This window comes from Glycine soja, chromosome 7 (assembly GCF_004193775.1).
Source record: "Glycine soja cultivar W05 chromosome 7, ASM419377v2, whole genome shotgun sequence".
Classification (NCBI taxonomy): Eukaryota; Viridiplantae; Streptophyta; class Magnoliopsida; order Fabales; family Fabaceae; genus Glycine; species Glycine soja.
The window spans coordinates 41,277,303-41,293,090 of NC_041008.1; the positions used below are offsets into that span (position 1 = coordinate 41,277,303).

A 15,788-nucleotide genomic window follows, 5' to 3' on the forward strand; every position below is an offset into this window, starting at 1 on the left:
TGCTTCCATAGAAGAGAAGAATAAGACAGATCCTTTTTAGTTTTTGCAATATTTTTATACTACTTTTTTTTTTTTTACAAATAGAACAAAGAGAATGTGAAATAAAACAGGCGACACAATGGAAAGATGCGATAAAAAAAAGTGAATTAAATAAAAATAGTGTAGAAAGTTTGTGCTAGAATAACTTCATAAATAATAACACAAGAAAAATATTTTTTGGGACGTTTTATAGGAGACACCGTATGTGTCCCCACTGAATTAGTCTTTTGATGTGGTATAAGAGAGAAAAATATATACAAAAGGGGTGACTGAGTATAAAAGTATATACACCATTCGAAAATCTTATGCAAATAACATAACTCAGCCGAAGCAAGTAACAAATCTTATTACAACTTATATAATAAGCATGCATTTCACTATTACAACATCATTGATAGAGTTCTGGTTTAGATAGTCTAGGCTTCGGAATAACAACTAATGGTTTCATTTTCTTGACAACAACACCAAATTTGCCTGAAAATTCAAGCTCTGTGCCACTAGGCAATCTCCACTCAAAAGAATGCAAGAAGGAAGCAAGCATAAACATCATCATCTTCTCAGCAAGAGGTAGCCCTGCACAGATTCTTCTTCCGGATCCAAAAGGAAGATACTCAAATTTGTTGCCCCCCCAGTAGTCCAACTTGCCAGCATCACTCAGAAACCTCTGCGGTCGAAATTCCAATGCATCTTCCCAAATGTCAGGGTCCCTGTGTATAGTCCACACGTTCAACATTACTTGTGCACCCTTTGGAATGGTGTATCCACCAACAGTGCTAGTTTGACTCGGGCAACGGGGTATCAAGAAGGGGAGAGGGGGATGCAAACGAAGTGTTTCCTTTATGACAGCTTCTAAGTGCTGTAATTTGGACAATTGGGATTCTAATTCAATACAATTATCCAATCCTATTGCCTCATCCAACTCTTCATGAACTCTCTTCATTGCCTCAGGATGCTGCAACAGCCTTGCTACCACCCATTCTAATGTTGTTGATGTGGTCTCGGTTCCACCCACCACTATATCCTATATATACAAACACACTTGGATTGGTGTTACAAGGTCCAGTATGAAATTTTACTTAACTAATTATATGCATATATATGGAGTTTGCTGATATACCCTCAATTGTCCCTGCCTCCTGTTACTATGATTGTGTTCATATAAAAGTGGCATGTGTGTAGGAAGGAATCTATTAATCTATTACCTACTTTTTCAATTGAGTTTGCAGATTAATCTTAACAGTCTTATATAGTATGTTTGATGTTTCCTATTATATAAGGTGGAAATAGACTAAGCAGCCTAACCTGACATTTATTAAAAATACTTGTTTTAAATTTTTTAAAAGTATTTTTAAGTAAAATAGTCAGGTTTCAAGCTTAGACCTAATATAATATTTTGTTTTCCCGGTGCTCCAGTGTATGAGCCAAAGAATGTATTCAAATGACTGGAAATAGGATTTGGATGCTCTTTTGTGAGCTTGCATGAGTGATGAAATAAGTAGTTTGGGGAGGGATTTATTTTTTTTTACGAGAGGGAAATTCAATCCAAGAGAAACATGGTTTAGAAACTTTGTTCAACGAAGGAGTCTAAGCCTCTAAGGATATATCCAAAACCCTCCAAATGAGATTAAATGATAATTGTAACTCAAGTGATAAATTTTAAAGAAGTTAGAGAGATAGGCTGAACTAGGAAACATACTATGAGGATGGCCTTGATCTCGTTCATGGTCATTGATGCTGAATCACTATCACTCTTTGTAAGCTCCAACAGATATTGCAGTAAATCTTTCTTCTTTGACTTATTTTCTCCCTCTCCTGTCCCATTCATTCGCTTTTCAATGGCAGAATCAAAGAACTTATCAATCCATTGGGAGACCTTTCTTGTTCTTGTCTCAATTCCTTGCAAATCTAACCAGGCTAGTGCGGGGTAAAGATCCGAAACATTCGGCTTCCCTACTAACACCATAAGTTCTGACACAAATGCTCTAAACTTAGCCCCAATAGCAGCCCCTTCTTCCCCTTGCAAAGTCTCACCCCAAATCATACTCATTATTGCATTTGTAGCAGTTAGAAAAGCCAACTCACTAATACTTATAGGGCACCCTATTTTCTTCTCATAAACATCTCTAATAGATTTCTTAACCTCTATCTTTCTATGAGAAAAAGAGCTACTGATGTTGGTGTTGCTGAGCATCTCACTCACAAATATCTTGCGTGCCTTCCTCCACCGCGGACCAAGAGGCAAAGAGGCTATGTCAGTGCCACCATACAAGGCCACCAATACAGAAATGGGAGGGTCACGGTTGGCGAATACGGTGTCTTGGTCACGCACTATCTCTTTCACCAAAGAGGGTGAGCTAACCACAATGAATGTTTTGGTTCCCAACATGAGCTTGTAGATAGGACCATAAACTTGTGCAAGCTTGTGAAATTTGAGGTGGGGATTGGTTCCTAGGAAGGGAAGGTACCCAAGGAGTGGCAGGCCTAGTGGACCTGGAGGCAAAGGAGATGGAAGAGTGGCTTCATAGCTTGAATTCTTGAACCACCTTAGCAAACATAGCACACTGATCAGTGTGACTAGAATGGTTAGAATTGGATGCAAGCTGGTGGAGTCCCAACACCACAAATATGGCCATGTGACACAAAATGAACTCAACAGCATTTTGGATTCTTCCTTGTGTTTTCTAGTTATTTTTGCTTAGTTAACCTGTGATTCTGTGATTGTAGATCTCATCATCTCACGCTAGAAAATTACTTTACTAAAAGTCAACACAGGACAAATCCGGAACAGAAGATCCAAGGAGCAAGTTGTGGTTGATCATCATGGATAGTTTCTTGCAGCCATTAAATTGAAGGGCCCATTATTAATAGTTAGGTGCATTAGGTTGTGTTTATGGTGCAAGGTGCATCACATTTACTAACCCTTAGATATTTTATTATTAAATTATTTAATGTTTTAGAATTATATTATAAATGTGTAAAACTTGTAAAATTCCCCTCGAGCTAAACATTCTCAGCAAACAGAATTTCTCACGTGCAAGGTTCACTCTCATAGAAAATGATTTAAGAAATAAAATTAAAGAAAGAATAAAATAGGTTAATTTATTTGATCAAGAATATATTGAATAACATAATATATTATATATTTGTAATTAATTTAAATATAACTTTTATTTCTAATTATCATTTTTCGAACACAACTGCACATTATTTAATAAATTTTTTATATATCAAGTTATAGATATGATAAAAAAAATTACATTTTAATTTAAATATCTTGATGCCAATAAATTTAAATTATTTTTTCCACATATAATGCCAACTCTATTAGGTAAATATTAAATATTAAAATCTTTGTTTGTAAAATTACAATAACAACACTTTTATAATAAAATTTTTACGTAATAAAATTTAATTTTTATTATCTATTATTGAAAGATCTACATCAGTTTAGAAAGTTTTAACATAACTGAAAATGTAATCTCAATACTTATAATTCAAACCTACCAAAGGGATCTTGCAGTTCATACAAAATTTCATCCCTTTGAAAAATTACACGAAATGTTTGTATCACAACAAAGTTACATTTATGCTTTATAGTGTTTCTCAAAGTGCTTGCTACCTTCTCATATTATTTTTTCAAACAGTGTTCCAATTCTTAGCTTTTGTATCAAATATAAAGTTCTCTAATATTACAATTCCATAGTATAAACCAACATTAGAATTTTCAGTAAGAGTTTTTAAATATGAAATACAAAGGGAAATAAATCCATAAATTAGTAAATAAAAAACAATGTTATTATAAAATTAATGGTTTCAATATTTTTAATTAATCAACTTTATAATAATAAAAACTTCAAATAATAATGACTGGAACAGTATGAGACGATTGATGATAATTAAAGACACAAACAATATAATGAAATATATTGTTCCAGGAAAAGTGTGGCATTTAAGTGAAGATATAGTTAATATTTTTACTTTATATAAATAATTAAAGTGATATATTAAAAATAAATTAATTGTTAAAGCTTTTAGACAGTAATTTATAATATATATATATATATATATATATATATATATATGAAGACAAAAGAAAATCACCAACTTTTAAATAATCAATTAGTTTATATTTTGAAAAAGAGTTAACATCTTTACTTCACATAATTAAAGTGCTAAGTAAAAATAAAGAGAGAAAAAGTGGAGTTACACATGTGCACATTCTCTATTATCATGTGTGTAGTATTTTTAAGAATTTAATTAAATTATCTGATAATAATATGTGTAGTGCCTTTAACTTAATTCAATTGTCTTTTAAGTTAGATGTGAAATCATATTTTTTATTTGAAAATAATATATTATATACTAAGGAAGTTTACGATAAGAATAAGAGAATGATCGATAATTTATCCAAACCTAAAACATTATATGCTAAGGTAGTAAAAAAATAAGAATAAGAGGGTTGCTAATAATTGATCCAAATGGAAGAAATTATACCATAACTTGTATAACTTATAATCGTTATATACATGTCATTGTAAGTCAGACATGCTCACATTTTAGAAAAATCATTTTAACAATGACAAACCAAAAGAGATACAATGATAATAAACACTAAATATTATAATAAGTGAAACTATTGTTGTAAAAACATAACATTAAACCCAAATCCAATAACTCTTAGTTAACTTTTGTCACTCCAACCACCTTTCTCATTACAACATCAAAGGTAAAGAGAATTTTATCTCTCTATGTAGTTTGTTATATTTGTAGTAATGCTTCAAACCTTTTTCAATCTTCATTGTGTTCTTATGAAATTCATAGATCAGACCTTTGCATTCAGTAATAACTCCACTCAAAAACTCTAGAATGACTAAATCAGATTTAGCTTGCCTTAAGAAATTCACAACAAATGAAATATAATTGTATTCCAAATTAAAAGTGAAAACAAAATAAGTGATGGAGACTAACCCTAAGATTTAGTCCAACACATTCCAGTGACACTAACCCTGAGATTTTTTTATTGTCATGGCATATGATAGCATGATAGAAAACTGCCTCCTAATTAATTTAAAAGGTGATGGTGACAACGATGGAGACATACACATTCTAGAAATATATATCAGATTTTCATTTTTGTTTCCATCAATGATTTTTGCTTGGATGACATGGTTTGCTAATCTTGTCATGCTTAGTCTTGTGTCATTACACAAATCTTCAGATTGATATATATTTCTTAAAAGCATGATCAGACTTCCTACTTTAAGTTTAATTTTATGATTAGGAAGTTCATATGTCCTAATAGAGTTTAGATATTTAGGAGTAAGTGCTCTCATGCTTGGCTATGTGTTGCATTTGATTTGTCTATCATATCTAAACTTAAATATTCTTTTTCACCTCCTACATTTATTAAAAAAATGGACATATTAATGTAGAATGTTTTCTATTTGCAACACTTATTTCTAATTGAATTATGCATAAAATATAATAAATAAGTTAGTGTTAGACACTAATGATACAACAAAATCATTTATCTCATCAACAATATCAATCGTAGAAGCCAAAATAACTATACATTGCAAATACTCCTCATTCTCCTCATTATTGTATTGGTTAATTAGATGACAACAAAAATAAACGGGTGTATAAACACCCAACAATTTTGAATACAACACTCATAAAAAGAATATTAATATAGCGATTAATAAAAAAGAAAAGAAATCATATTTAATATTCTCGGAAGACAACATACCTTTTGATAGGGGAGATATTCAAAAAACTGCAACATCTAGCACAATTATTAATGAAAAAATGGATGTCCAGCAAGAATAAGATAAAATGGGCATCTTTTGCCTGCTGATCAGCCTGTTAATTCTCAAGCAACGATTGAAGATTGGGTTTTGGAAAGGGGTTTATTTAAAAGTGTGTTGCAGGAAAATGTATCCAGAGGGTCTACATTTGATGTGTAACATTTCAGATTAATCATTAGTTAAATTGAATTTGCCATTGCAAAACTGTATTCCGGGATGAAGGAAATAAAGGGAAAGTGTATTTTAGGAACCACTAGAAGACACAATGAAATCAACATACATGATGCAAAGTGGATCACATTTATTTACAGTTGCATATATTAGTATTAATTAATTTAATGATTTAGATCATAATTTTTTTTAAATTGTGAAAAAAATCCTTCCTTAGTTCCTTTTCCTCTCATGTTTCACACTTTTACCGCACGTATACCAGTAAACCCAAAACTCTCAGGTGCAAGTTCACACCTTAGAAGGACTCATCTTTTCATTTTGCCAAAGTGAAGATGAAATTCCGTACTGGAGCATGGTTGTAGTACTTATAAGAGGAACATATTTCTCTAATACATCTTAAGAGTGCGAACACCCTTTGTTTTTCTTTTTCTTTCTTATTAATCATATCACTTTAACACATCTATTTTTTCCTCTTATATTTCTTTCCCACTCCTCTCACTTTAGAGAAGCTAAATCTAACATATCCACTTATTATTTTCCTACATATAATGAGTTTCTTATATAATTGGAAGACTAAAGATTCCCTTACTCCAACTACATATATATTTAATCAAAATAAGTTAAATTTCAAATTTTGTGTAGTTGATACATAATATAATTGATAGAATTAACTTGCTCCGAGATGTGGAAGATATTTTAACTCTCTACACTCATCTGTGTGGGTGCAGATTCACAATTGCATTTGGAACCCGAGTTGTTAGAAAAGTTACACAATCTTGCCATTAGGACCTTGTTTAGCTATAGATGTTGTACATGAATTTGACAAACTGTGAACTCTATATGTAGTACATGAATTTCGCAAACTGTGAAGATGCATGGGAATGGAGTTTTTTTTTTTTTTTAACTTTTTAAAAGTCTGTGTATATGTATATTTAGAGATAAGAGGAATCGAGTTATTCTAAAGTTAATTCTAGTTATTTTTTTATTGGCAAGATTCATTTTCTTGAGATTTAATGATTGTAATGAGTAATTAATCTTAACCAATAGATTTTAAGAAAATAAATGATGAGAATGAGAAGTAATCTTTCAAAGTGACTCTTGGAGTAGAGTAATTAGATCTCTCTCTTTATATATATTTGTAAGTGTATATATGTGTGTATATAACTCTATTTCTTATATATTTCATTCAACTTTAGAAAATTTTATTTCCATAGATAGCTCTATATTATTAATTATCATGTATGATAAAATCAAATTTGTGAAAAAAAAAATTAAATTTACTCAGATTGTTTAACAATATAAGTTTCACATTGATTCCTTAATAATGAATACAGTTTTACGCTAATAAATTTAATTTAACCAATGATTAATCTCAGTCTTACAAAACAAATACAGACTCTCTCGATGCATTTCCCTTATGCGCATTTCCAAGCACATCCCTTTCCAAAACCCAATCTTCTATCATATTTTGAGAATTAACAGGCTAACCAGTAGGCAAAAGATGGCCAGCCCCCAAAACCACAGGATTGGTGAGAGACTTGTAATTTAGTACATACCCCGCAACTTCTCCATTAACCTTCCATATCTTTCTCTCAGCATTCAGAAATTCGCAATCCCTTCCCATTTCATTGTCTTCACCCAAACCTCTGTTTGAACCACACCATCCCTCAAATCATGCTGACCTTGATATAACAAAACCTTGCTCCTATTTACCAAGTATTCCACCATATATTTAACACTCTTCATCACATCAGCATGCAATGCAGCCCCGACCAAATCACTGCATATCTCATACGCAAACGATTCATCCAACCTCAAGGCCTTCTTCACCTCCCCAATGTTCAAGAATCGTTCAACCAAATCATCCTCAAAAGGAGCCTTCCTTGTATAGTCATACAAAGTAGCCAACCCTGTCATGTTTTGCAACAAATCCAAGACTTTGATTCTGGCATCCGTTACTTCACTCCAATTCCCCATTTGCGACAACCGAACAGCTTCCAATTGAGCCTTTCTCCAACTCATTTTTTTGTCTCTCATTGATCAATCCAACATAATAAGCATTCAAAGAATGAGTAGCCACTTGAGTTTCTGGGTCAGTTAAGCCATCCCCAATAGCCACACCAGTCAAATTCACTCTTTCAGAAACACTCAACTTTGCATTTTTCTTCAATATATAATACCCTATAGTAGGTACATACTTGCCAGCATAGCTTTCACTGTAATATAATGAGGGTGATGCTTGAAAACAGGGTCAAGCTGAACAAACCTAGTTATAGCAGCAAAAAGATGTTTTGCAACGGCGTTTTGATCCATTGGGATCTCTTCTGGGGTTGAATGTTGGGTTTTTCGGGCTCTCTTCCTATGTGGAGTAAGGGTCCATTTTATCTCACTTATTTAAGAGGAGAGGGCTCCGATTAGGATGAGAGAAAGACTTATTTGAAAGAGAAAAACAGTTACAAAACATTGAAAGAGAAAGGAGAGGGAAAATCATTGTGATTTTCGCACACACACCAGAGAGCGTTTTTTAGATTGTAACTACGGATTTGTTCACCGTTGGATCAGGATGATTTTTAGACAGAAGGTTCTACACACGAGATACTTCAAATTGTTTGGTTGGATTGTCAAAAGGATATCTGGAGAGAGGAATAAGTGTTTCTCATTCTTTGCTTTACATTTTGGGATTTCATCTTCTTGTCTCTATTGTAAGCATTGGTGCTCTGTTTTGATTTGGCTGTTTGTAACACGTTTTAGTGCACTTGTTGGAGACTCTGTTGTATCTTTATTAATTAGAGTGAAGTTATTTCTTTGGTCTGAACGATCCGTGTTTTTTACCCTTGCATTGAGGGATTTTTTACGTTAAACAAATTGTATTTCTTGTGTGCTCTTGATTTCTATTTTGCGTTGTATATTTTATTGGTGTTCCTCACAGGTTCTTGTAAGTTTGGGGAAATTTATTTCCGCTACCTATTATTTTGTTATTGTGTTAGTCTGTTTTTCCAATCAGAGTGGTATCAAAGTTCTTTTGTTAAGGGGTTGTTTTTCTACTTGCTTGAACGATGAAGGCACATATGAAGATGGTATCCTTAAGTGAAGCAAACTATCACTTTTGGAAGGGCAATATGAAGGATTTGCTCTTTGTGAAGAAAATGCATCTTCCGGTCTTTGGCACATAGAAGCCAAATTCTATGTCTGATGAAGAGTGGGGTTTTAAACATGAACGTGTATGTGGTTTTATTAGACACTTTGTAGATAAACCCATTTATAATCTTAGTTCTCATGAGACACATGCGAGAACTATGTGGCAAACACTTGAGTTCTTTTATGCTTCTAAATCAGGGATCAACAAATTATACCTGTTGAAGAACTTTGTTGAATTGAAGTACAAGGACGAAACTCCATTTACTAAGCACTTGAGTGAATTTCAAGGATGCTGTGATCAATTGTTAGTAGCAGGTATCAACTTTGCCTTCCTATTAATAACTCTACCTGATTCGTGTGAGACATTTTGGGTTTCCATGATTAGTGCTAGCCCCAATGGTATTGTTCATTTGCAAATGGAAAAAACTAGTGCTCTTAATGAAGAGATGAGAAGGAAGGTGCAAGGTACTTCTTCTTAGTCAAAGGTGCTTGTTACTGAAAATAGGGGGAGAAGCCAAAAGAATATGATTAAGGGTGATAGAGACGAGAACAGGAGAAAATCTAGGTCTCGATACAAGAATGTTGAGTGTCATTATTGTCACAGAACATGACATATCAAGAGGAATTGTTTTCTATGGAAGAAGAATAGTAAAGACAAGAAGGGTAAGCAAAAAGAGAAGGATCATGATGATGACCGTGTGACTACTGCTACTAGTGATGATCTTGTTATTCTCCATGACCATGATTCGCTTAATCTTGTATCTGATGAGAGCATGTAGATAATTGATAGTGGTGCTACACTGCATGTTACAGCTAGGAAGGAGTTTTTCACATCTTACACTCCAGGTGATTTTGGAGTCTTGAAGATGGGTAATGATGGCGTGTCTAAGGTGATTGGTGTTGGTGATGTTTGTTTGCAAACCAACATGGGAATGTAGTTGCTACTTAGAGGAGTGAAACATGCTCCAGATGTCCATTTCAATTTGATCTTTATGCAGGTACTTGATGATGTTGGTTATGATAACCACTTTGGTTCTAGAAAATGGAAACTCACCAAGGGTAACCTAGTTGTGGCCAAGGGGGAGAAAATTTCAAAGTTGTATTGGATGAAAGCTTTGGTTGCTAGAGACAATGTGAATGCTATGGATATGGAGACATCTTTGTGGCACTGAAGGCTTAGTCATATCAGTGACAAAGGGGCTGAATTGTTTAGCCAAGAAGGATAAGCTTCCAGGATTGAAGAATGCAGATTTAGAGAAATGTTTTCATTGTATGGTTGGTAAGCAAACCAGAGTATCTTTCAAGAAGCATTCTCCCTCTAGAAAATCTGAGTTGTTTGAATTGGTGCATTTAGATGTTTGTGGCCTTTTGAAGGTGAAATCCTTTAGTGGTGTGCTTTATTTTGTTACCTTCATTGATGATTGTTCCAGGAAACTTTGGGTCTATGCTTTGAAGACAAAATGTAACATCCCATTTTTCGTAAATAAATTAAAAAGACTTTTTAGTATAAATAAATAAATAAATAAAGTTTTAGAGAACGGTGAGGTTTTTATAATTAAATAAATAAAGAAAAATAGTTGTAATAAAATAATGCTTTGAATATATATATATATATATATATATATATATATATATATAGGAAATAAAATAGTGTTCTTTTTTATAAATAATAAAAATAAATAAATAGAGAATATAATAAGTTGTGATTACCTACCCTAGGTATAAATAGTGATATGTTAGGTCAGTTTTCAGACCGGCGATGTCTTCTCTTTTCCTCATTTTCGTTTTTCTCTCTTCTCCTCCCAAAGCCCTTTCTTTTTCCCGCATACTACCAAATCTGTCTCAGAAAAATGACGATCTCAGACTCATTTACCGTTGGATCGTCGTGAAATTTAAGCACCAGGTTTACATCTCAATTATGGACATTCTCACCGTTGAGAATTACGAAAAGATGTTGAAGCTGAGAGAAATATTGTTCGCATCGTGACTTTTTCTTTTCCCGCAGAAACCCAGAGCTGTCTCGGTGAAACTACGATCCCGAATTCTTTAACCGTTGGATTTTCACGAAATTTTGATATGTTGTTCTAAATTCAATTTTTCACATCTTCACCATTTGGGATTTGCGAGATAATATTCGTGGAGGGAGAAAAAGGAATCGCATGAAGATAGTATGAATGGAGGCTTCAATCCCTTCCCATTCTCTTTAACGTTTGGAAACCCGATCAGAGCAACCAGAGGAAAAAAATTGAGGAATCTCAGGAACTTGCTAGAGATGCCGCTATCGCTGTCGAAAGACACGTGAGCCCGCTTAGAGGTAAGATATGAGTTATTCACAATTGAAAATTAATGAGAACATGTGTAGGGATCCTTAGAGTATCAATTGGAATAGGTGTTGGGGTGTTTCCGCAATTTTTGATTCTATCCTTATAATTATCATAATTAGTTTACCATTAATTGGTCCAACAAATCTTAATTGGGCTGATTTATGTGAGGAATTGTTAGGAGTCAGACCACAAGAAGGTGAAATTAAAGGTAGTGTGGTTAAATTAAGTTGATTGGCTCACCATTTTGCACAAATAAATAACCATGACGACGAAGAACAAGTACGAAGGTTTACCCGTGCATGGATACGAAGATTCATTGGAGGTGTCTTGTTCGTTGACAAAAGCAGTAACAAAGTTTCCCTAAGGTACCTTCAATTTTTACGTGACTTTAGAGAACACATATGCATGGGGACCTGCCGTACTTGCTTTTTTATACAGAGAGATGTGCAGTGCCACCGATTATAAAAACTAAATCAATCAGAGGTATGTGCATCTTAATACAAATGTGGGCATGGGAACGATGTATAACTTTGGCTCCAAAGAGGACTCCTCCCCTAGTAGAAAACAAACCACTCGGGCATAGGTTAGCCATTTTTAAAAGCGTCTTTCATTTCAAAAGAATAAATGATTTTAGGGTATATTAAATTTTAATCTTTGTAGGTGGCTGCGACGTGGAAATCAACATATCGACAATGATGATGTGAGAGTTTTTCGTCGCAAGTTAGATATTATGAAACATCATGAGGTAAGAACATGGTATTGTATTTGTAAAATAAAAAATAATATGTGTTATTTTACTAAAATGCTGACAACTATGTTGTTATATGCAGTTTGTGTGGGAGCCTTACACAACAACTATTATATGCAATTTGCCTCCCATTTGTGTAGTCGGAAGTGTCGCGTGGTTCGTGGTGGTGCCACTAATTTGTTTCCAAGTTATTGAGTGGTACCAATCGGATAGAGTATTGAGACAATTTGGAATGCAACAACCAATTCTAGGGTTTCCTTCGCAACCCTTGAATATTCATGGCATAACACTGAAAGACAAACATGACGAAAATTGGGGGTAATTGTTCGCCCCAATGATTGATCAGTGGAACAATCGCCATGCTTTTAGGGTCGACGCTTATCCCCGACAAGAGGGCCTATTGAGCTTTAACTCCGACTACATGGTCTGGTATAGGCGAAAAACAAAGATGTTTGTTGACCCACAAAATGCAAACACAACTACATTAGTATTTTTTTGTTTTTTGAATATTTAACTTTAAATGTTTTTTTTTAATCATGACCATTAATTTTCTGACCCTAATAATTTCAGGCTGAAGTTGCGGAGACATTACAATACATGATGTCTCCTCAAGGGAGGAATACATGGACAGTTGATGATCTTGTACCTTATGTGGAGAAAATAACGATTTTATCCGAAGAGCAAAAGAGAATCACTGAGTCTGTCACATGGTCCAGCATCAGAGCGTCAATTTCCAGACTCATTATGAGATAGATTATGTCCACAAGACGTAACAGAGTTTGCAGAATGAAACATAGAACCACCAGCAACATCTTTTTCTATGTACAATTCTAGAACTGATATTTGTTGTTGTTGTTAAAAACTTTTGATCATAGTTTCAACATCTTCGTCATCACAAATTTGCAAGGCAACATATTTTCTTGAAACTAAAAATCTACAACTTATAGTAGAAATAATTTCATTATTTTCTAACTTTACCTTATCTCCAATTTTTTTTCAAAGCATTGAAACTAATTCCATGTTTAATCTAAATCGTCTTTTTATTGCCCTTCAAATATTAAACCATCATTATCTTCATATACTCTTCCGTTAAAATACAACACTGTAATAATCGAATTCATGATATACCTACATGAACAAAATTAAAAATAATTAATCATAACAACAGTAGTTTTAAAATAAATAAGTGTATTTGCTTGCTTCATCTACTAACTTAAACTTAAACTTAAACTACAAATTAAAATTTCATTCTAACTTAAAAAACTAGAAGAGAATCAGGCAAATATTTGTAAGGCCTAAAAAACCATCAACAAAGGCTTCTAAATAATTAAACATAATTAAAATAACTTCAAAGTAAAAAACCTAATTACAAAAATTAATACGCTTAAACTTCACGTTAAATTTTTTTTCTAAGAAAAACAATTATTACTTCAATTTAATATTTTGTGAATGATAAAAATAAAAAAATCTATTTGCTTGCTCTATTAAACTTAAACTAGACATTGATACTTCATTCTAACAAAAAAATTATTACTCTAATTAAATAAGTCCATAAAAATTCCTTAACTTCAAAAATTGGAAGAGTCACCTCTAAATATTTCTAAGTCAGAAATAACATCAACAAAAGCTTATAACAAGAAGGGTCACACGTCAAATCTCTAAGCCACAAAAACCATGAACAAAGAGGCTTACAAATAATTACTCATAATAATTTTAAAATAAAAATTCTAATTCCAAAAATTACTACACTTAAATTTTACCTTCAAATTTTAGTCTAACAAAAAAAAATTATTACTTCAATTAAATATTTTGTCAATGATAAAAATAAAAAAATGTATTTGCTTGCTCTATTAAACTTAAACTAGACATTCATACTTTATTCTAAAAAAAAATTATTACTCTAATTAAATAATTTATGAAAAATTTCTCAACTTCAAAATCTGGAAGTATCACATATAAATATTCTTAAGGCTGAAATACCATCAACAAAGGCTTATAAATGGAAGGGTCACACTTAAAAAAATTCCAGTCACAAAAACCATCAAAAAATAGGCTTACAAATAATTACTGGTGATGATTTTCAAATAAAAAATCTAATTCAAAAAATTACTACACTTAAATTTCAACTTCAAATTTGATTCTAACCACAAAATTTATTACTTCAAAATAAACAATTTGTAAATTATAAAAATTATTCAAAAATTTTAGTTGAAACAGAATGAAAGAAGGCTTCTAAAAAATTGACTCAATAAAAAATCCTTCCTTTAAAGAAATACAAAAAATCCTTACTTTAAATAAATAAATAGAACTTTGAAGATGGAATCAACAAACTTCAAACAAAACGAAACTTCAAACAAAACGTCTGCCTTTCCTTCTCTCTTCAAATTACTTTCTTTCTCTCAGGAATGTGAAATTTCAACTTATAAGGTACTTCTATTTAAAGGAAAATTACACGAAGTCTGACCATTAAAGCATGTATGTGACCCTCTGCAAGCAACACTGTATGCATGTGACCCCTGCACAGCTGCAAGCCTTAGCCTGCAAATGGCTCAGCAATGCCCTAGCGTGCAAATGGCTCACCAATAGTGCCCTAGCTAGCACCTGTGTGTCTCACAGGAAGCAATGACGGGATTGATCCACGTTGGCACATGTCTCGCCATTGGTGTTGGCGGCTTGTGCATGTCTCGCCATTGGTGTTGATGGCTTGTGCACGTGGAAGTTGTATCGTTGTTGGTGTTGGCGGCACCCTTGCATGGCAGCCATGTCAGCACCCTTCTCGCCAGTGGTGATGGCGGCATCCTTTGCAAAAGAGACCCCTCCGTAAATACTTTTAGAAGGGACCCTCTTTGATAAATAGTTTGTAAAATGGTCCCTCTGAAGTAAATTTACCGTATTTTTTATATTCACCTGTTTTAATAAAATTTCTCTTTATTTTTGGCTGATAAAAAAATTACTTCATAATTTTTCAGCAAACATTTTTGTTGTAATCAATTTTCAATTCAACCAACGGATAAATCTTTTTTATGCTCAGTATTATCAGATAATAGCATTTAACTGAAAAATCAAGTGATTTGGGAATTTTAAGGAAGATTTTACAAGAGGGATTATATTCTTGTAAATTTTATAAATTTATAAAAAAAATAAATTCTTAGAATATAATTTCATTAAAATTCAAATTACAATATTTTTTTAAAATCTAATAAATCATAAAATTTTATGTAATCTTTCAAAATCTGTAATATTTTTTATATTAAAATAAATTTTTAAAATTTTAATTTAATAAACCTTATGATTTTCTATTATTATTTTCTTGCGTTTAAATTTAAACAAATAAACTTATCATTGTTTCCATTTTGTTTTATATATCGCCATCTTACCGTATGTCAGCTATCACATCCTATTTGTTATCTTAGATCTATATTGAGTACAGACTTTCTGTTGATTAAAAATATAAAATATAAAATATAAAACACTTTCCGTTACAGAACAGATTATTTGGCATAATCGAGTTCTTTTTTGTTCTAAACACGGTAATGAACAACTGTAATTTTCTTTTTAAAT

At 32.6% G+C, this 15,788-nt stretch overlaps 1 protein-coding gene and 1 pseudogene across 1 annotated transcript; both read right to left on the reverse strand.

Moving 5' to 3' along the window:
• Positions 1-292: 292 nt before the first annotated feature.
• Positions 293-2,868, reverse strand: LOC114419745 (flavonoid 3'-monooxygenase-like). Its single transcript, XM_028385523.1, has 2 exons — positions 1,736-2,868; positions 293-1,060 (listed from the first exon to the last, which is right to left on the reverse strand). The coding sequence occupies exons 1-2, from the start codon at positions 2,696-2,698 to the stop codon at positions 428-430; spliced, it is 1,596 nt and encodes a 531-aa protein (XP_028241324.1). The 5' UTR covers positions 2,699-2,868; the 3' UTR covers positions 293-427.
• A 4,527-nt stretch (positions 2,869-7,395) lies between these two features.
• LOC114420702 lies at positions 7,396-9,188 on the reverse strand (annotated as a pseudogene).
• Positions 9,189-15,788: the final 6,600 nt, after the last annotated feature.

Bases quoted from the DNA above. Each gene is read 5' to 3' on its own strand.
- LOC114419745 (XM_028385523.1), bottom strand. From the start codon at position 2,698: ATGCTGTTGAGTTCATTTTGTGTCACATGGCCATATTTGTGGTGTTGG. The intron at 1,061-1,735 runs GTATGTTTCCTA...TTGTATATATAG, and splicing joins AGATCAAGGCCATCCTCATA to GATATAGTGGTGGGTGGAAC.